The sequence below is a fragment of the Miniopterus natalensis genome, chromosome X (assembly GCF_054644295.1).
Source record: "Miniopterus natalensis isolate mMinNat1 chromosome X, mMinNat1.hap1, whole genome shotgun sequence".
NCBI classification, from domain to species: Eukaryota; Metazoa; Chordata; class Mammalia; order Chiroptera; family Miniopteridae; genus Miniopterus; species Miniopterus natalensis.
The window spans coordinates 74,136,637-74,160,481 of NC_142103.1; the positions used below are offsets into that span (position 1 = coordinate 74,136,637).

At 37.5% G+C, this 23,845-nt stretch overlaps 1 protein-coding gene across 1 annotated transcript in view; it reads right to left on the reverse strand.

The window, feature by feature from the left end:
- CLCN5 (Cl-/H+ antiporter 5) overlaps nucleotides 1–23,845 on the reverse strand; it is a 174,595-nt gene that overhangs the window by 38,431 nt on the left and 112,319 nt on the right. The window contains exon 4 of the mRNA XM_016218526.2: nucleotides 10,609–10,755. Within this exon, the coding sequence (XP_016074012.1) occupies nucleotides 10,609–10,755 (147 nt within the window). The remainder of the gene's footprint in view (nucleotides 1–10,608; nucleotides 10,756–23,845) is intronic.

Consider the following 23,845-nt stretch of genomic DNA (forward strand, 5'->3'; position numbering starts at 1 on the left):
CAGAGTCAACAGGCTCCTGGGCTTCCAGGAAATGCGTTGAGAAAACTGAGGTTAGGGACAGGAGTAGGAGGCAGGGAGAACAAAAACATATACCACTGGACTAAAACTTGTGACAGTCACAGCCACAAAACACAGGCCCAACAGACACTGAAATTTAATCAGAGGATTATAAAATGACCTGTTCCCCCATACCTTACCACCACACCAACAGGATTTTAGTATAATAACAGTGAATTATAGCTGAAAGAGCTGCAAGACACAGATTCTCTATCAAGGAGATCTACTAAAGAAAACTCAAAATCAAAAGGGAAGAGAAAAACAAGGACACTATAGGAATTTAACCCTTTGGCACTGATAGTTACACCAAACATTAAACACTGCCCAACTCCACTGGCCAGGTAGCTCAGTTGGTTAGAGCAGCGTCCCAATATGCCAAGGTTGTGGGTTTGATCCCCAGTCAGGGCACATATAAGAAGCAACCAATGAATGCACAACTAAGTGAAAAAACAAATTGATGTTTCTCTCTCTCCCTCCCTCTCTCTCCTCCCCCCCTCTAAAATCAATAAATAGCCCTAGCTGGTTTTGCTCAGTGGTTAGAGCGTTGGCCCGTGGACTGAAGAGTCCTGGGCTCAATTCTAGTCAAGGGCACATACCTCGGTTGCAGGCTTGATCCCTGGCCCTGGTTGGGGAGAGTGTGGGAGGCAACCAATCAATGGGTCTCTCTTACATTGATATTTTTCTCTCTCTCTCCCTTCCACTCTCTCTGAAAAGCAATGGAAAAAAATATCCTCAGGTGAGGATTAAAATAATAATAATAAAATAAAAGTAATAAAAAAAATTAAAAACTATTAAACACAGCCCAGTTCCTAGAGAGTTTACCATAAATCCTAACACAGTGGAATTAAACTAGAAACCAATAACAGAAAAATAGCTGGAAAATCCCCCCCCCCCCCCCCCAAATACCTTCAAATGAAACAACACACTTCCAAATAATCCATGGGTCAAAGGAATCTCAAGAAAAATTTAAAAATATTTTGAAGGAAATGAAAATGAAAATGCAACATGTCAAAATTTGTGGGATGCAGCAAAAGCAGTGTTTAGAGAGAAATTTATAGCATTAAATGCAAATATTAGAAAAGAAGAAAAATCTAAAATCAAAAGATCTGAACTTCAGCAAAGAAGATATGCAGATGACAAATATCAAAGAAAAAGGTGTTCAACATCATTTGTCATTAGAGAAACACAAATTAAAAAGAAGAAATACCACTACATACCTATTAGAATGGCTAAAATCTGAAACACCGACAATACCAATTGCTCACAAGGATGTGGAGTAACAGCAACTCTCATTCATTGCTAGTGGGAATGCAAAATGGTACAATCCCTTTGGGAGATAGCTTGGCAATTTCTTACAAAACTAAACATAGCCTTATAGTATAACCCAACAACCACATACCTATATATTTACCCAACTGATCTGAAAATATATCTACATGGAAAGCCGCACACAGATGTTTATAGCAGCTTTAGTCATAACTGCCAAAAGTTGGAAGAAACGAAGATGTCTGTCAGTGGGTAGGTGAATGAATAAACAGTAGGTAAATAGAATAAATAGATGAAATTCCAGACAATGAAATACTATTCAGCAATAAAAAGGAATAAGCTACCAATCCACACAAAGACAGGGAGGAAACTTAAATGCATCTTGCTAAGTGAAAGAAGCCAATCTGAAAAGGCTACATACTGTATGATTTCATTTATGTGACATTCTGGAAAAGACAAATTTATAAAGACAAAAAACAGATCAGTGGTTGCCAGGGGCTCAGAAGGCAGGTGGTTGAATAGGTAAAGACGGGGAATTTTTTAGCAAAGTTAAGCTATTTTTCATGATATTGTAATAATGGATACATGTAAAAATACATGGAACTTTAAAACACAAAGAGTGAACCTTAATGTATGCAACTTTTTAAATTCCCAGGATAGAATGCAGTGTGTGACAAAAGAATCTATGTTACAGCCCGGCGGGGCGTGGCTCAGCGGTTGAGAGTCAACCTAGGATCCAGGCGATCAGGGTTCGGTTCCTGGTCAGGGCACATGCCCGGTTGTGGGCTTGATCAATGACTCTCTCATCACTGATGTTTCTATCTCTCTCTCCCTCTCCCTTCCTCTCTCTGAAATCAATAAAGATATATTTTTAAAAAAAATCTATGTTACAAATAGGTGAAACAGCCTCACTGAAGTGAGTAAAGGAAAAAGGTGCTGACCCAAGTGACTGGAAAATTAGTGGAGTCTGTAAGACTAAAGAAAAAAGGAATTATGTATAAGCACCATACTCTAAGTGACAGAGTATTTAACTATGGGTTAACCATTTGAAACCACCATATGCTAGAAGTAAACAATTAACTAATGGATGATAGATGGTGGGAGCCAAGTTTCTTACTACCTGGAGTCGGAGGTTATAGACAAGCAGGAGGAGGCTAGAATGATCCATATGGTAATGGATTAGAAATAGAGATATCAGCATGATCTCAGGTTTAGCTTAATGTAGATACAGATGGATATATGTAGATAATATATCCATTTATAGGTATGAGTATATACATGGGTCAGTATACAGGCATATATTTACTTTCTGAGAGGCTGAGAGGGCCTAGAAGGAACAATGGCCCAGTAGACAGGAGCACAGCTAGTGCCCAGAACTTGGTTTCTAATACCATTCTCCACTAAAAGAAACCAGGGCTCCTTGGAGAAATGGCTGCTTCTGGGACTGGGAAAGAAATATATAATATAGGCCTAGAGCATATTGTAGTGCCAGAAAGTAGATAAGTCTCAAGAAAACGTAACAGTGACAGCGGTATGTCAACAGGAAACATCCATTTGAAAGAGCTCCAAATGTCCAAGGCTGGAAAATTTTTGAAAAAAACAAATAAATAGTAATGGATTATAATCTAAAGTATAAAACAAATATGAGTCCCTGCTGACATAAATAAGTGATTGAATAAATACATGGGAGAAAAGAGAGAAATCCCCCATGGAGAGCATTACAATTATTTTCTATAGATACTTCACTTTCAAGGAGATGGAGCATAATTCCCTAGTTCTTAAGTGTGGCCTATGCACTTCCTTCCAAAGAGTACATTATGAAAGGATAAAGAAAGAGTAACTTTACAGTGGAGAAAACTGACAAACAGTACCTCAGCTAGGTGATCAAGGTCAACGTCAGCAGTGACAAGCTAACAGTAGCACTTTATTTAAGAGTAGGAAGAGTAGTCTTCTTCCAGGAAACCCATAACCTCAGACTAATCATGAAAACGCGCACACACACACACACACACACACATCCTGACTGAGGTACATTCTACAAAATACCTGGCCAGTAATCTTCAAACTGTCAAATTCATCAAAAACAGTCTAGTAAACCATCACAGTTAAGGGGACCCCGAGGACACATGATGACTAAATGTAATGTGGTATCCTGGATGGGACATTAGGTAAAAACAAAATAAATCTGAATAATGAATTTTAGTTAAGACAAAAATAAAAATAAATGAATCAATAATTGGGGGAGAGATTAGAGGGCATAAATTCTAAAATCTGACCAGATATTTTCCCATTAAGTAACCTAAAGGAATCCTTTAAAGCCTGTGGACATCATTGCAGGCCTGATTTTAAGGGTTCAGCATATAAAACTGGTCTGTGGTTTGTAAACTCACAGAGCTTCTGATACAGGCCACTTTTTCTCTCAAGTTTAAAAAGCAGCAGATAAATCATTGCTTTTTAAATTCTCCTGCAAGTTATATAATTTGTGACTTCTACCTATTTTGAGAATGAAAGATTCTTTTGAGGTGGAATTATGTTTCCATAACACTTACTATATATATTATAGTCAATAAAATATGATTGGTCTAATGGCAAAAAAAAAAAAAAAAAAAGCAGCTACAATTGCCATTCTCCCAGGCTAAGTGTTTAGGGAAGTTTGAGTATTATGAAGGTGATGGATTCTGAATTCCCTTTCCTTGTCCTCCCTGCACCATCCACACAATTGCTTGAGTCAGACAGTTTGGGAGAGCCTAACTGAGGTGATGATGGTAATTTTTTCCATGAGCTAGAGCCCAAGATGTTTTCCATTTCTCTCTGGAAATATAGCATGATCTTTTTTGATAGCATGGCAGAGCAAACAGAACTGTTTCACAACTTACTTGGTGGATTTCATGTACCGGCATGATTTTCATTTTAAAAGACTGTTTTTCCTTTTCTGGGACATTGGAAGGTTATGTTGCGGCTTACAGGTGATCCAGGCACGTTGTCACATGACAAGGCCACAACCTGCTCTCATATTCCGCCTGGGCTTTGAAGTCACTCATGACTCTCTTCTAGTTTATTCCCCATATCTAAATGGTCCTATCAAGCCCACCTCTGAAGTTTCTCCAGAACTTAGTCCTTCTTCTCCATTCCTGTTATCTTAATTCAGGCCTTTTGATCTTTCACCTAGATTGTTTAAAAATAATGGTTTAACTGGTCTTCATCTCAAGTCTACTCTTTCCCCGAATCCATCCTCCACACTGCCATAAATTTTCTAAAACACAAATCCAATCATATTATTCTTCTGTTTTTAAATAATTTGATGACTCCTTGCTTACAAGATAAAGTCCAAAAGCATACATAATCTGAACCCTACCTAGATTTCTAACTAGATCTCCCACCCTATCCTCTGCTTTCCTCCCTCCAAATCCAACTGCCACCATCCCCACCCTGGGAGGCTCAGACTTCTGACAGACAGACTCTGGTTTCTTGAATAGAAAAGACTCTCTTGTGCTGCTGTGCCTTTACCTTCATTGCTCCCTGCCAGGAATGTCTCCTCATTCAATACTTAGGCACACTAGGTAGAAAGACAAGGAGATGAGGGAAAGAAGGGAATCAAAGATCATTACTAAAACAGAACAGTGCTGGGTTCATATCTGGGTGCTCCATAAATATTAAATGAGTGAATGAATGAATTGTTGACCATGAGTTCTAGGCTGCTGAGGCAGGCAAATGAGAATAGATGGAATATGAGAATAGCTCTGAAATTTTTCCTGTTATTCAAACCCTTTTTCTATTTTCCTCTCTCTCCCCTTTTTCAGATCCCCATGTTTATGTTTCTTCTAATATACAGACTACTATAAGACCACCTCAGATGAATTTAACCATGTCATACATAATTTACTTATTCATTCCTTATAAATCAATCCTTCTAGTCATCTGGAAAACAAGAACCACTTCTGCTTTTCAAGCTCCTTTTAACTTATCTTTTTAGTACATGCTATTGTGCCTGGTACAAAATGTATTATTTTATGCACAGTTTCACCACCAAATAACAAGAACTTTATGACCTATTCTGTTGTTTTTATTAGAAAATCCCATGTGTAAACATTAAATAAAGTAAGAACAATTAAAAAAGAAAAGAAAGGAAGTTATATCATTACAGAGTGTAGTGACTGGACTGACTTTCATGGCTCATGGAAAACAGCATAATTATTTTATGGTCAGAACTTATAAACCACAAGCAGCCATTCTCCTATAAAGGCTAGTGAAAAGTGATAAAGGACTACTCATGTAAAAACACACTCAACAATCACAAGCAATGCCAAAATCTTATCTGCCTCAGTTTCATAGACTATTAAATGAAAGCAAAGGATACTTGCTTGCCCCAATCACCTACTGAGAGCAAAGTGAACACACTAAAAGTACTTTAGTGATCCAAATGCTATATGAAATCATTTTCTATTAGAAGTAGTGATGATATAAGTAAGCTAAATCAGTCTGGTTTAGCCAGAAGGCTTAAGGAGAGGTAGCCAGTTTAAGTTTATGGAAGCCCTAACTGGCCATTTCACTAGAACCAGTAATTGTTATGACTAACTATGGTTATAACTACACATAAGTGGAAGTGACACACAAACACACATCCCTTTTATAGAAGTAGGCAAATATGAAGTCACTAAATACCAAACCATGAATACCTTTCTTTTATGAATTTTAAATTCAGGTGTTTTCTTTTGTCACTTTCCTGAGATATCTTTACTAGGTAAATTTCATTTTATCCTTTTCATATACTGCAGGATTTTTTTGTTTGTTTTTTTCCTATTTTTTATTTTTATTGAATTTATTGGGGTGACATTAGTTAATAAAATTATATAGATATCAGGTGTACAATTCTATAATATGCCATCTGTATATTGTATTGTGTTCACCATCCAAAGTCAACTCTCCTACCATCACCAGTTGTCCCCCTTTTATCCTCCTCTACCTCTCCCCACCCCCCTTTCCCTCTGGTAGTCACCATACTGTTGTCTGTGTCTATGAGCTTGTTTCTATTTTGTTAATTTGTTTTATTCATTAGATTCCACATATAAGTGAAATCTGGCTTGCAGTTTTCATACCTTTCTAACTAGTGTTATTCCCCAGTTATCTTCTATTATCATTCTGTTCATTTTCATCCTAGTACTACTTATCACAATGGGTAATTAACCAGGTAATGTTTGTTCACTCATTTACCTAACCAGATCTAAATTCTGGGTCATCTTGGATCTCATCTAAATTAATCCCACCACTGTATCCCAGGTGCCTACAATAGTGCCTGGTTCATACAGGTGCTCAAAAAATATTTGTTGAATGGATGGGTGAAGAAATTTGTCCTCACAGTAACAGTAAAGTTAATCCAAACTTCTTAGCATGGCATTCAAGGCTCCAGCTTACTTATTTGGGCTTATATTCTGCCCTTTTTACACCTCTATATATTATGTCTGTTGATATCTCTGTAAAATGTTGCTTTCTGCCTGGAATGTTTCTTCCTATCAACCAACTAATCTTTCAAGACCCTCTTCAAACACATGAAATCTTTTCCAATCCTCCACAAACACACACACACACACACAGAGAATGCTTCTTCTATTAAGTTCTTATAAGAGCTATAACACTTCTATTATAGGGTTATAACAGAAATTTAAAAATAATAGCAGTAATAACATTTTATTGAACAGTAACTCAATGCCAAGCATAGTAATAAGCACTGTATATATTATTATCTCATTTAATCCTGAAAACTACTCTAAGAGATAGACGCTATCATAAGTCCTTAGGGGTATGTTTAGCTAGCTAAAATCAAGGCAGGGATGGTGCCTTAAAGCCTTGCTAATTCTCAAACCTCACAAAGAATCTACACTGCTATATGTCCTTAACATAAATTTGCTAAATAATGAATTTTGACAGTAGTTTCTGGTCCCCTAACTTTACTTTGAGAATGGCAATTCCAATCAGTTAAAAAAGAACAGAGAGTAGTTTTAAGTAATTATACAAATTTAACGTTAAAGTGATGCAGTCCTTTCTAACCACAACTAGGAACTCAGAAGTGACAAAAGAAAAGGGTGATATACCTAGCTATATAAATTTTTAAAATATCTGTAGATTATTTTTGTTCATAGTAAGTAGGTTATTTTATATTTTTAAATACTATTTTTATTTTTCAATTACAGTTGACATACAATGTTATATTAGTTTTAGGTGTATAACCCAGTGATGGGACATTATACAACTTACTAAGTGTTCCCCCCCAATATTTCCAGTACCCACCTGGCACCATACAGAGTTATTGCAATATTATTGACTATATTTCCTATGCTGTACTTTACATCCCCATGACTATTCTGTAACTATCAATTTGTACTTCTTAATCTCGTGACTTTTTTTCACCCAGTACCCCAACCCCCTTCCATCTGGCTACCATCAGTCTGTTCTCTGTGTCTATGAGTCTGTATCTGTTTAGTTTGTTCATTTATTTTGTTCTTTAGATTCTAAATATAAGTGAAATCATATGGTATTTGTCTTTCTCTGCTTGATTTATTTCACTGAGCATAATACACTCTAGGTCCATCCATGCTGTTGTAAAGAGTAAGATTTCATTCTTTTTTATGACTGAGTCATATTCCATTGTATATATGTACCACAGCTTTTTTATCCACTCATCTATTGATGTGCATTTGGGTTGCTTCCATAGTTCAGCTAGTATAAGTAATGCCACAATGAACATAGGGGTGCATACACTCTTTTGAATTTGTGTTTTGGGTTTCTTCAGATAAATTCCCAGAAGTGAAATTGCTGAGTCATAAGGCAGTTCCATTTTTAGTTTTTTGAGGAACCAGCATAATGTATTCCATAGTGGCAGCACCAGTCTGCATTCCCACCAACAGTGCATGAGGGTTCCCTTTTCTCCACATCCTTGCCAACACTTATCATTTGTGGATTTATTGATGGTACCATTCTAGCAGATGTGAGGCGGTACCTCGTTGTGGTTTTAACTTGCATTTCTCTGACGATTAGTGACTTTGAGCATCTTTTCATGTCTATTGGTCTTCTGTATGCCCTCTTCGGAGAATTGTCTATTCAGGTCCTCTGCCCATTTTTTTTTTTAATTTTATTTATTTATTTTTTTGTTAATCCTCACCTGAGGATATTTTTTCCATTGATTTTTAGAGAGAGTGGAAGGGAGGGAGGGAGAGAGAGAGAGAGAAACACCCACATAAGAGAGGTACATTGATTGGTTGCTTCCCGGACACACCCCAGTTGGGGCTGGGAATCAAACCTGCAACCCAGGTATGTGCCCTTGACCAGGAATTGAACCCAAGACCCTTCTGTGCAGGGGCTGACACTCTAATCACTGAGCCACACTAGCCAGGGCCTCTGCCCATTTCTTTTATTGATTTCAGAGAGAGGAAGGGAGAGGGAAAGAGAGAAACATCAATGATGAGAGAGTCATTGATCAGCTGCCTCCTGCACACCCCCTACTGGGGATTGAGCCTGCAACCAAGCAAAGCATGTGCCCTGACCAGGAATCAAAGAGTGATCTCCTGGATCATAGGTTGATGCTTAACCGCTGAGCCACGCCGGCCAGGCATCTGCCCATTTTTTCATTGGGCTGTTTGGTTTTTTGGTGTTGAGTAGTATGAGTTCTTTATAAATTTTGGATTTTAACTCCTTATCAGATGTATCATTGGCGAATATGTTCTCTCATTTAGTGCACTGTCTCTTCATTTTATCGATGGTTTCCTTTGCTGTGCAAAAAGATTTTAGTTTGATGTAGTCCCATTTGCTTATTTGTCCTTCTATTTCCCTTGCCCAAGTATTTGTAGATTAAAAAACAGTTAACAAAGGCAAACGAGAAATGGAAAAAATATATTTAACCTATATTAGACAAAAGATTAATAATATCATATAAACAGAAAACTTCACCCCCAAAAGAAATTTAAATGGTTAGTAAACATGAAAATATGCTCAACCCCATTAATTTAAAAAGGCAAAATTTAAATCAATAATGGGAATTTATTTATTTATTTATTTATTTATTTATTTATTTATTTATTCGTTTGTTCGTTTGTTTTACTCATCATATTGTAAAGATGAAAGAAAGAATTCTAATATTCAGCACCCGTAAGGCTGTAGGGAAATAAGCAATCATCTACACTCATGGTCCAGAAACACTTTCACGTACATAAAACATATTTGTGTACACATATACTACCACACACACAACATTGTTCATTACAGCACTGTTTTTAATAGCAAAACACTGGAAACAACTGAAATATGCATCAATAAAAGCTTGGTTAAATAAACTACGGTACAGCTATACTATGAAATTGTATGCAGCCACTGAAAATAATGATGTTACTGGATAGCCAAATAATAGATGAGGGGAACTCTCATTTTATAAATGTATTCCAGATTCTAAAAGAAACTCAATTATAAAAAAATGAGAAAGGATTTGAACAGACACTTCATCAAAGAGGATATAAGGTTGGCAAATAAGCACATAAAATGATGGTCAACATCATAAGCCATTAGGGAAATTAAATTAAAACCATGATGAAATAACACTACATATCTATTATAATGGCTAAAATAAAAATTACGGAACATACCAAGCTGTCAAGGATACCAAACAAATGGAACTATCATATATAGCTAGTTTGGACACAAAATGGTACAGCCACTCTGGAAGATGGTTTGGCAGTTCCTTAAAAAGCTCAACATACATTTACCACATGACCCAGTGACCCTACTCCATGGTATACTACACAGACAGAAAAAGGAATCAACAAATTGGATAAATCTCCAAGGGATCAAGCTGAGTAAATGAAATCAGTCTCAAAAGGTAACATACTATGCAGCTCCATTTATTTTAATCCTCACCCAAGGATATTTTTAGAGTCAGAGGAAGGGAGAGGGAGGGGGGAGGGGGGAGAGAGAGAGAGAGAAAGACAAAGAGAAAAAGAGAAAAAGAGAGAGAAACATCGATGTGAGAGAGGAACATTACATGGTTCCATTTTTATATGACATTCTTGAAAATGAAAAACCATAGGGGCAGAGAATAGATCAGTGGTTACCAGAGATTGGGGGTAGGGAAGTCTGATTGCGAAGGGAGTGTATCCTTTCTGTATCCTGTCGGTGGTAGTGGATACCAGATTCTATGCATGGGTTAAAACTGATAGGATTATGCTCCAGAAAATAAATTTTATTATACATACATTAAAAATATTTTTTAAAATGATAAATTTTCATCAGCAATAATGATACCTTCTATTTCTCCATCTAAGGGAGGAACATCATCTCTCATAGAGAAATCCATAGCTGTCCCTGGTATGTCCATCAAGTCTTCATCACCAGAGCTGCTCTGGAAGCTATTGAAACACCCCTGCTGAAAGCCTCTATTATCCATGGCTCCTGTACAAAAAGAAAAAGAAGAGACTTATTATAATGAACTCCAAGCCCCTTACCATTTATTCTTTTTAAAAGTGTGGTAAATACACATAACAAAATTTACCATTTGACCCATTTTTAAACTAGACAATTTAGCAGCATTAAGTACATTTACAATGTTGTGCAATCATCACCAGCCATTTCCAGAATTTTTTCATTAACCCAAACAGAAACTCTGTACCTAGCAAATATAGCTCCCCAGCCCCATATAACCTCTATTCTCTTTCTGTCTCTATGACTAGCTGATTCTAGATATGTCGTACAAATGTAATCATATAATATGTGGTTTTTTGAGTCTGGCTTCTGCTTTTCATAATGTTTTCAAGGTGTATTCAGGTTATAGCATGTACCAGAACTTCACTTCCTTTTAGGACTGAATAGTACTCATTGTATGGCTATACCACATTTTGTTTAGCCATTCATCAGTTGATGGACATATGGGTAGTTTTCAGCTTTTGGGTTACATTTATTCTTATGTCTTTTTTCATACTCTTATTTTGACAATATAGACATACAAACTACTTAGTATATTCAGTTACCCTCCAGATGTAATGTACCTTTATCCTTACCATGTAGCTGATAGTAGTTTTTTGGGAACAATGCAAACAAACAAACCAAATGAGGACATATGTACAAAACTCATAGTATTTCACAAGTAATCAATTAAAGTAAAAACTACACATCAGTACTGAGAAATGTGCTAGCCATTTAGGAGTGAAGAAACATTATCTTATGCCTCTGAGTCTCCCAGAGCTCCTAACAGAACATAGATGTGCAGAAATACTGGAAGAAAGAGGCATACTGTGCCATTCAATGTTGTTCTCTGCTCAAGGATATGAAAAATAAAACACTTTTTACATTCCAAGTGTAAATCTCCAGATAGGAATTTTACTCAAAAAATCTTAGTATATTGATTTTTTTAAAAAACATCATTATAGCCAACTTTACGTTATCTACCCTAACCCCCTCCAATTTTTTTAAATGAAATCTTGATTGAGAATCATAGTCAGCAAGTTCCTATTGGATTAGGCAAATAATATTCCTTTTGAGGTATTCCAACACTTTTAAGAAACTTCTTACTCTAGGTTATCAGAATCATGTGTGACAAATGTGGCAAAAACTAAATAAGACAAATTAAGCAATAGGCCTGAAAAATTGGAATCATAGCAGATAAATTAAATATTTTAAACCTTTTGAATAAAGGAAAAGAACCAATATGTACCAGGTACTTATCAATTTTCAGGCTATGTGCTTGGGAGCTCTTTCACTTAATTTTTCCAAAGTTCTTATGCTATGGCATTATCACTCTCAGTGCAGATAAGGAAACTGAAGCTCAGAGAGGCTAAGTAATCTGCCCAGTTAGTACTAAAAAAAGTTAAACTCTAAATCATGTGTTCAATTTCACAATACCTTACTTATAATAAAGAGACCAGCCTGACTGAAGTGTGAGTGACATTTATAAACCACCTACTATGTACAAATCACTGTGGGATAGTGGGACAGATACAAAAATGATGCTGGGTAGGCCAGATGAGATGAAGATTGGGAGAGAAAGATTTGGGAGTTAGCAACATCAAGGTGATGTTTGAAACCAAGAGAACAGATATTCCAAGGGAGCCCTGCCACTCACTTATGGATAAGGATGAATATAAATAAAAGAAATGCATTCCTAATATCCTTCCTTAATATGCACAAATAACTTGAACTCTGTGCAGATGTGAAGTAAACAATAGGTTCCCCAGGAACATTACCACGTTGATGTGGTAACATATGGTCATATAGGAAAGGTAGGGTCATTTATTCAAAGGTACCAATAATGTACAAAATTACTGATCATCAAACCATTCTCTCAGCTACAAAAACTCTAACTATGCTGTGTGGATCAAGTGAGTCCTAGGACACTAAGAATTCATGCTTTGTGGTCTTAGCAGAGCTTCTTTGCTGTTCCCCAATCCTTCATCCTCAATGGACTCTTCCCCCCGCTCTATCCTGCTTCCTTCACTCCCCTTCTCCAAGCCTTCCTACAATAATGCATTTACACAAATTCCCTGTCTCAGCTGTAATTCTAGGGAACCTGACCTACCACAGGATCCTTAGCAGTTTTTTCCTATTACTAACAACACATAAGAAATCCTGAATCTGTCTCCCCTCCTTATCATTCAGGGAGAGGTGTATTTACTCTAGTTGAAAGAAAAAAAAAGAAAAAAGCTCCTCTACTTTGCTACTTTGCTCTGGATATGACTGAGATAGCAGCTCCTTCCCCACCTTACTCTGATTTACAGAAGCTCCACTCCTTATCTCCGGGGAATATGTTCCAAGACCCCCAGTGGATTCCTGAAACCAGGTAGTACCAAACCCTCATATACTGTTTTTTCCTGTACATAATACTTATAATAAAGTTTAATTTATAAATGAGGCACCATAAGAAATTAACAATAACTAATAATAAAATAGAACAATTATAACAATATGCTGTAATAAAAGTTACGTGAATATGGTCTCTCTCTCTCGGATAATGTATATGGCAACTGAGGTAGGTAGTGGATACAGTGTTGATATGCTGGACAAAGGGATGATTCACAGCCAGGGTGGGATGGAGCAGGACAGCACAATAGTTCATCATGGTACTCAGAATGGTGTGCAATTTAAAACTTATGAATTATTTATTTCTGGAATTTTCCATTTAATATTTCTGAACCACAGTTGACCGTGGATAACTGAAACATGGGAAGTAAAACTGGATAAAGGGGGAACTACTGTACTTAATTTTATCCTTTAAGGAAACCAACTATCTCTAGCTCTCACTTGTACCTCAAGCACCAGTCCTGAATTCCCAAGAACTCCACTTGACACTTCTGTAGCTGCTTCAAACTTAATCAGATAATAATGGGGGGAGGAACAGTGGAAATAACTTTAACTTAAGTACAAAAATTAAAATGCAAACAAGGCATGTTCCCTGTCCTCACCCTCCACATCAACTTTCCTTTTAAAATGCAGGTGGCATTAGAGTAAATATTTGCAGTTAATATTTGTCTAACTCTGGGATTTACTACATTCAATGAACCTACAAAAAGCACTTTAATGTCAAGAATAGGTATTCTGGGTTTCTAGAAATCTTAGCTGAAAACAAGCACCATTTTAGCTGATGAGAAGAACTGAGTCTAACAGGTTGGCACACCTCAGGAGGTTTTCTTTTTGTTTAAATTTATTAAATGCCCATGAATTCCATATAGTGACTAGCACTGAAAGAAAGCAAGACAATTTGCAAGATGATGCAGAATCCTTTCTCTTTCTCTGCACTGTTTACATGTCTCATTCAGGAAATGATTTAAAATACATAGTTCTAGCAACTCTATTAACCACACTAATCATAGAAAGAAAATGCATGGGGAGTCCAAAAATAATTTATATTTGGCTGCGAGACATGTCCTGTAGTCATATTTTCAGATGGGTATAACTATTGTTCTGGGAATTCATTAAAACAAAGTAATGACGATACAAGATGAAGAATGAACAAAGGGGAAGCTGGAAAACTTACCAGTTTCCCCATAGGGACCTTACAAACTCCTTCCTGTAACCCACTGACACAGAACAATTCAGCTAAATTGAGCTGCCGCATTCCAAACATTTCCTGGAGCAGCTACCTCGTTTACTGTTTTGGTTATAAAGCACTTCCTTAATTATATAGAAATAAAGGTCAACAAAAGAAAATTAGAAGAAGCAAGTAAATCAAGCAAAACAGATGTTATAAATGGGAGTTCAACAAAAGAAACAAATACAGTCAGGAAAACTCAAAGTGATATTTTCCCATGGATAATCCATTTTGGTTCAGTCTTTGGTTTTATTTCGCAGATATTAAGAGGTTCAAGAGAAAAAGTTAAAGCGGCAGAAAAATGAGGAAAAGTTTTTTAAAGCTGAGATTTGAACTTGCATCTAGTTGAATTGTAAGCTCAGTGTTCTTTCCATAACACTTTGGGGCTTCACTATGACACGTCATTCTAAAGAATGGGACATCTGGAATAAATCAAACTTCTAGATGGCCACAAGCCTGAGGTCAGCCAGATTTTATGGTAGGCCAAGAACAAAGTAAGGGAATTTGACTTATTACCCCAGCTGGTGGATTACAAATAGACTTTGTCATATAATGGAAGCCTAGGGAGAAGAATAAGAAAAAAATGTTTTTGTGGATGTGTAACATAACTGACACTTTCAGCTTAAAGGCACTAAAGTGCATTTTGTCACTTTCTTGCTTAAAATCATAAACTGGTTGCCCATGGCTTATAGGGTCTAGTTGAAATTTCTTTTCATGGCATTCGGGGTCCTATCAAATATAGATCCCATCTACCCAGATAGACTTACCTCCTACTACAAATTTGTTATACACCACATAGGCCATGCACTTCTTTGCCTCCATGACTTTGTTTAGACCAGATACTCTATCTGGAATTTCATCCAGCTCCCTATCCTCTTTTCAGCCTGGTAACATTCCAGTCAGTCCATCTAGGGCCAGTTCAAACAGGCTTTTTCTTCAAAACCCCCTTTGTACAGACATCTATGTTGACTGCATCATCTCTTCCACTGAGTCTTGTGACTACATATATACACCATGTCCTTCTCATTTCTGTTGTTCCAGCAACTTTAGTGTTCCAGAGTATATGTTCAATAAATGCTTATTGAGAAGGATTCCAGTTGGACAGGAAGGGTTAACAGCCAATCAGCATATTTACATGGCTGACACTCAATAAATCTATGCCTGTACTGTGAGGGTAGGGAATTGGGGATACAAAAATCATTTGTTATATTTGTCACTACTCTCAAGGAATTTATGACCTAGTTGAGAAGAAAAGTTTTACATAATGCAATTACACAACAGTTAAGTATTAAACTTTTACAATAAACACGCAATTGACATTCAGAAAATGGAGATGAGATTGTAAGCTAGAGAGGGCTTCGGGAAAGAGAGAGGGTATTCTAGGCCCACGGGAAAAATGGCCAAAGGCTTAAGATGAGAATGAGCCTGGAATTTGTGCTTGACCAGAGGACAGGGTAGGTATCTCAGCAAATGGAGGGAGGTTGATCATGAAGGACCTGGGAAGCCAATGGAATCTGTGTTTTCTAAGACGCAACATGATAAAAAAATAATTTTAAGAGGTAAGTGACAGCAGTGGGCTGGAATAGAGAAAGAAGGAAAGGGCTAGGAAACCAGTTTGCTATTTCCAGTTTCAATGCAGGTGATTTGGGATGGAAGAGGAGCACATACTCCCAACAGTTGTACTGAAAGATCCAGGTTGGAGGAGAATGATGCTAGTTTGTGCTATAGCGTACTGGCATCTGGTTTTACTAGTGACAGCGACATGTGTTGATTCAAATAAATCAATACCTCCATCTCAACAAGCCCATTTGGCAAAAACAAATGTATAAACCAATGGATGGGTTTGTCAGATACTGCAAACATAGCAAAAGGAAAATGCAAGAGAGGCATTATACAATTTACCAATGTATAAGTATTGACATATTGTTAAAAATAAAACATGACGACAATCCTAAGTATAACACTGAAGATGATAAGAACTGGTACACACAAAATCACCTTTTGCCTACCCCACTATACTTTGAACTAGTTGAAGAAAGTGTGTTAAATCTGCGTTCCTAAGTGCCTGACACAAAGAGATATCTCAGTAAATAATCTATTTTATACTCCAATTACAGTTTTAATTACTTTATTTGGAAAAGCAAAAATAAAATGCAAATCATGCAGAGTATCCTCTGAGATGCCATAGAAGATGCTTATTTAGGAGGTTTGGACCAATCCTTAAACCAAGGTACCTTCTCTCCCTGTAAGAATTGTGGGTTAAAAGTCCCAGGAGGAAAAAATAGTGATTCTTCTCAAAGTGTGGTCTTCACCTGTGAGCCATCCTCACAGATGAGTAGGGGTTATGAGAAAAGATAGGAATGAGAAAAGACTGGAACAGAAGAGCAGTTCTCAAGCTTTTTGGTCTCAGGATTCCTCTAGTCTACAAAATTACTGAGGAGCCTAAAGAATTTTTATTTATATGGGTTCTATCTTATAGATATTTACTCCTTTAGTAATTAAAACCTGTAATAGGCAGTTAGACAGACATGAGCAGAGCAAGGACGATGGACCAGGTATAGAAAGTCACCAAAATGGAAAGCCCCAGGTGCCTAGCAACAGACAATTGTAGGGTGGGACCTTGCCCCCAGAGTGGCCTTTTCTCCCCTAGCATATCACTGGTCAGGCTATTTGGACCCCCTGTCCTTTCCTCCCTAGAGATAATATCTAGGCCTCAGTTGTAGTTCAGCTCCAGGCCCAGAAAAGCAACAAAAGCAGCCCCAGCTTACCTCAGGACCAGCTGCATTGGATAATAAGCACCTGCCCTGGCACCAACCAATCAGTGGAGACCACAACCTTGAAAAATCACATCTGTAAAACTGCTGAATATTAAGATATTCCCCTGGGACCCCCTCCCTAAAATCTCCTCCCTTAAAACCATTAGGACAGAGGACCCACTGCTCTCCCTCCTGGGATTATGCCTACCTTTCCCTTCCCCTTCTTCCCCTCCCCCCCCCCCAGGTGGTTGTTAGCATTAGCTTCCTCATCACTCCTAAGCTCCAAAGGTCCTTCCTTTGCCTCTATAACTTGTTTCCTAAGCCAATTTTTTCTAGGAATTGCTTCTTCTACCTCTGTGATTAACGAAATAAATGTTCTCTTATAGTTCAGGTCTTGGATCTGAATTCTTTCTGAGCCAGAACCCAAGTACCAAGGTTGCTGAACCCAGGTCCAGTCTGACCCCACTGGGCTAGCACCGCCTACAACAAACCCAGGAATGTTTAAAATAAATATTTATGAAAGTATTTAGCTATGATAATGATTACCCCACTACATGTTAATATTAACTTTTTTTAAAAAGTCATATTTTCCAAAACAAAACAAATTAGCGAGAGGCATTTTGCAAATCTTTTAAATGCATTAATATAAGACAGCTGGATTATGCTTCACATATTCTATTTGCCATCAGAGTAATGACATCATTACCTGTCACACAGCCTCTAGAAAACTCCACAATATATTCACGAGAAAATGAAAGTGAACAAGGCAAATAATATCTTAATATTAATATGAAAACAGTTTTGGTCTTGCAGGCCCAAAAGGGTCCAAGGAATCTCCAGACCACTCTTTGAGAGTTGTTGAAGTAGAGAAAGAACACAGAATGGAGAAACTATACTTGGGCAACACCCATGATTGGTGAGAGAAGAATGAAGAGGATAAACCAGTCAGAAGAGACCATGTTGACAGTTGTCAAAGTGAAGCAAATGACAAACTAATATTTCAATATAAATGTGTTTCCAAAGGAATAACAGCCTTGATATATAAAGAAATTGTCAAATCATTAAAATTGGATCCCGACAGATAAAAAGGTAAAAGACATTAGTAGATATTTGTTAAAGAAAAACGGGCTTCAAAGGTTCAAATTAAAATAATAATATGCTATCTTCTCTTAGAAAATAAGCTTTTCTTTGGTTTTACCTCAGAGATTCCTCACCTTGTTATAAAAGCTTTCAAGAGACTGATAAACAAGATGACTAGAGAAGTGCCATGAGGTTCAAGGACAAGGGTCTGTCAGGCATGACAAAGATAATAATCAAAATTTATAGATTACTTTCACTTTGAAATATACGATTGTTACAGCAGCACTCTAGGGAGTGCACTAACCAGGTCCTCCAAATACTGGCAAAACCACCCTGCCAAGCTTGAGTCTGACAAAAAGGACCACTGGCTGCACCCAAGAGGGACCGTTGGTATGCTCTTTCTCTGGAGAAACTATAGGCAGACTCTCAGACAGACAGTGAACTGTGAAGCTTTGGAACATGGGCCAATCTTCCCCACCCCAACCTCCCTGTGGCCTCCACCAGCACCACCCCCAACGGAAGACTGTCTTGATCTCTCTTCCCAAGTACTGGTGGCCCCACCCTACTGAGCTCAGTTCCTCAAGGGAATGAAGGGTGCTGAGCTTTGGAGAGGAGCATGCCTCCCTCAGAGGCTCCAGTCCAGGCTCCAGTGGGAGTGGCTACACAGCTAAGGGCTGGTGTAGCACTCTCTCCCCTCTTATGGGCTTGACTGGTGCTACCCCCAATGTAGAATTGTCTTGATCTGTTTTCCCAAATCCTGGTGGCTCCACCCTGCTGAGTTTGCCCCTGCAGTGGGGACAGTTAGTTGCAAACAACCTGAACCAGTAGTGCATTCCTCCTGGGGGAGCTAGAGACTCCAGCAAAGAATGAATGGTATGGCTCTGGGGTAGGGGCGACATTCTCCCCATTGAGTGCCTGACTATGCTGCCCCCATTGAGGGAACCCACTAGGACCATCCTCCTGACCCAGTCACCCCGTCCAACCAAGCTTGTGCCAAGTGGAAGGGACAGTGGAGCATGGCCAGTTTGGGCCCTCTATAGTCTTTCTTCAAAAGGCTCTGGAGGAAGTCCAGGCAACCTCAGGAGGTGGTGGAGTAGCCAACAGGTGGATGCCAACCTCAGAAAGCCTTGGATGTTTTATTTTTTATTGATCTACCCATAGAGCTGCAGGAAGATGACCCTTGTACACAGCTTGGCTCTTCCCACACAGGCCCAGTAGACAGCCACAATCAGTGAATAGCATGGTAGCTCCAGACAGGTAGCCCAAGGCCAGTTACACACAACTTCTGACACTGACCTGCACCAAAACCCTGTCCAAGAGGGCCCAGAACCAACACAACCAGTGGTGGGCTTTAAACATCACCAGAGCTTGACCCAACTAGCCACACAAATGGCACAGGCAAAGGGGCATTTTGGAAGGTACAAGGCTCTGCTGAGAACAACTTCACCTTGGGGGGGGAGAGCAGCCCCTGAATGAACGAGGTCTATCCTTACAGTCAGCCAGCCTGAGGATTAACTCCAACCATAAATGGGCCAACAGCATTCAAGACAGCTATAACAGGATGGGGCACATAACCCACACAAGAAACATTTCTGGAGTACCTAGCTCAGGTATTCTAGAAGACTGCACCACTGAGACCAACAAGACAACTACATTAGAAAGCACTCATGACAAGCCTGGGAGTCATAACAGATCTACCTAATACACAGAGTCAAACACAAAAAGGCAGACAAAATGGAGAGACAAAGAAATATGCCCCAAATGAAAGAACAAGAGAAATCCCCAGTAAAAGAAATAAATGAAATGGAAGCAACCATGATACCAAATGCAGAGTTTAAAACAATGGTTATAAGGTTGCTCAAGGACCTTAGGGGAAGAATGGATGATCTCAGTGAGAACTTAAACAAGGAGATAGTAAGCATTAAAAGGGACATAGAAACCATTTTTAAAAAATCAGAAATTAAGAATACAATATCTGAAATGAAGAATACTCTAGAAGGAATCAACAGCAGGTTAGATGAATCAGATGATCAAATCAGTGATTTAGAGGACAAGATAACAGTAAGGACCCAAGCAGAGCAACAAAAAGAAAAAAGAATTTTAAAAAATGAGGAAAGTCTAAAGGACCTCTGGGACAATATCAAGTGTAACAACATCCACATCACAGGGGTACCAGAAAGAGAAAACAGTGAACAAGAAAAAGCTCTACTAAATCATTTAATACAACATCTAAAAGAATTAGAAAGAGAACAGCAAGGAAAGCTCCAAGGAAGTAGAAGGAAGGAATATTAAAGATCAGAGTGGAAACAAATGACATAGAGACTAAAAAACAAAAGATCAATGAAACCAAGAACTGATCCTTTGAAAAGATAAACAAGATTGACAAACCTTTAACCAGACTGGTCAGGAAAAAAAGAGAGAGGACCCAAATGAATAAAATCAGAAATGAAAGAGAAGTAACAACTAACACCACAGAAATACAAAGGAATGTAAGAAAATATTATGAACAACTATATGCCAACAAATTGGACAACCTGGAATAAATGGATCAACTCCTACAAACATACAATTTTCCAAAACAGAATCAGGAAAATCAGAAAATCTGAATAGACTAGTTACAGCTAATGAAATCAAAGCAGTAATTTAAAAAAACTTCCTGCAAACAAAACTTCTGGACTGGATGGCTTTACAGGTGAATTTTATCAAACACTCAAAGAAGAACGCCTATCCTTCTTAAACTATTCCAGAGAATTCACAAGAAGGGAAAACTTCCAAGCTCTTTTTATGAGGGCAGCATATCCTAATTACAAAACCAGATAAAGACACTACAAGGAAAGAAAATCATAGGCCAATATCTCTGATCAACAGAGATGCTAAAATCCTCAACAAAATATTAGCAAATGGGATCCAGAAATATATATTAAAAAGATCATACATCATAATTAATGGGGTTGATTCTGGGTATGCAAAGTTGGTACAATATTCACAAATCAATAAATGTGATACATCACATAAACAAAAGAAAAGATAAAAATCATATGATCATAATAATAGATGCAGAAAAAGCATTTCATAAAATCCAGCACCCATTTATGATTAAAAAAACTCCCAGCAAAGTGTGAATAGAAGGATCCTACCTCAACATAATAAAGGCCATATATGACAAACCCACAGCCAACATCATATTCAATGGACAAAAACTAAAAGCATTTCCCCCAAGAACAGGAAAAAGAAATGTCCGCTTTCACTACTCTCGTTCAACATGGTACTGGAAGTTCTAGCCACCAGCAATCAGACAAGAAGAATAAATAAAAGGCATCCAAACTGGAAAGGAGCAAGAAAACTTAGTTATTTGCAGATGACATGATATAGTATAGAGAAAACCCTAATGACTCCACCAAAAAACTACTAGATCCAATAAACGAATTTGGTAAAGTAGCAGGATACAAAATTAATATTCAGAAATTGATGGGATTTTTATACATCAATAATGAACAATTGGAAAGAGAAGTTAAGAAAACAATCCCAGTTACTATTGCAATAAAAATAATAAGGTACCTGGGAAAAAATTTAACCAAGGAGTAAAAGACCTGTATGCAGAAAATTATAGGATACTGAAGAAAGAAATTGAGAAAGATACAAATATGTGGAAGAATATACCATGTTCATGGATAGAAAGAATTAACATTATTAAAATATCCATACTACCCAAAGCAATCTATAGATTCACTGCAATTCCTATTAACATTAGACATCTTTTCATATGTCTGTTGGCCATCTGTATGTTCTCTTTGGAGAAGAGTCTATTTAAAGAGATGCAAATTAAAACCATAATGAGATATCACCTCATTCCTGTCAAGATAGCTACCATCAATAAATCCACAAATGCCCTGGCTTGTGTGGCTAAGTTGGTTGAGCATCATCTTTGGAGCATGCACCAAAAGGTCACTGGTTCAATTCCCGGTCAGAGCACATGCCAGGTTGTGGTCCCTGGCAGGCAGCATGCAGGAGGTAGCCGATTAATGTTTCTCACATCAGTGTTTCTCTCTCTCTCTCCCTCTCCCTTCCTCTCTCTGAAATCAATTAAAAAAAAAACATTAAAAAATAAAGAAATCAACAAACAACAAGTGCTGGCAAGGATGTGGAAAAAAGGGAGCCTTCATGCACTGCTGGTGGGAATGCAGACTGGTATAGCCACTGTGGAAAACAGTATGGAGTTTCCTCAAAAAATTAAAAATAGAACTGCCTTTTGACCTAGTGATTCCACTTCTGGGAATGTATCCAAAGAAACCTGAAACTCTAATTCGAAAGAATATAGACACCTCTATGTTCATTGCAGCGTTGTTTACAATAGCCAAGATCTGGAAACAGCCCAGGTGCCCATTAGTAGATGAGTGAATAAAAAGCTGTGATACATTTACACAATGGAGTACTACATGGCTGTAAAAAAGACAGATCTCTTACCTTTTGTGACAGAATGGATCATCCTGGAGAATATTATGCTAAGTGAAAGAAGCCAGTCAGAGAAAACAAATATATGATCTCACTTATATGTGGAATCTAATGAACAAAATTATTTAACAAACAAAATAAAAACAGAAGCACAGATACATAGAACAGACTGACAGCTGTCAGAGGGAAGGGGGCTTGGGGGGGCTGGGTGGGAAAAAGGTGAAGGAATTAAGTAATATATATATGAAGCATATAGACACAGACAACAGTATGGTGATAGCCAGAGGGAAAGGGGAGTGGAGTGATGTGGAAGAGGGCAAAGGGGGCATAAATGGGAACAGAAAAAGACTTTACTTTGGGTGATGGGTGCATGATGCAGTATGCAGATGATGTTTTGTTGAGTTATACACTTGAAACCTGTATGGTTTTGTTAACCAATGTCACCCCAATAATCTTGATAAAAAGAGAAATATATCATTAAAATTCCTAAATAACCTTTAACAAACTGAATATAGCATCACATCGAAAGATTTGCCTTTTATGAAGAGGGTTTATTCCAAGAACACAAGACAGGTATCACAAAGGAAACTATCAACATAATTTATCAGATTGACATAAAATTTTAAAAGTCATACTGATCTCAACAGATGTCAAGAGTGGATTTTTAAAACTTCCATTTATTCTGAGTTTTAAAAAATATTCCAGACAGAGGATTTCTTTCTTGACATGATATAGAATATTTAAATCAAAACCAAGAAGCAATATATCATTCCATTTAATACAGGAAGGAAATGATGCCTCCTGTTGCCAATTATATTTGACATGGTACAAAAAAACTTTAAGAGGAAAAAAGTAAAGAATGTGCAGTAGGTCCTCAAATAACATCCTTTTGTTCAACATCATTTTGTTATAACATTGATGAGATGTCATAGGAACTTAACTCTTGTTTACATCAATTAGTCTGTGGTAAAGTTGATTTAGTTATTCATTGTTTATCTTAAAGTTACAGCACCTATCAAGTATGTTAACTGAGGACTTACTGTATATCAGAAAGGAAGAAATATGATATTCTGATGTTTGAGTTGCATGAATGCATATCTATACAACTCTAAGAATATTAACTAAACATAACTAAAGATAATACATAAATTCAGAAGTTATAAGATAAATAGAC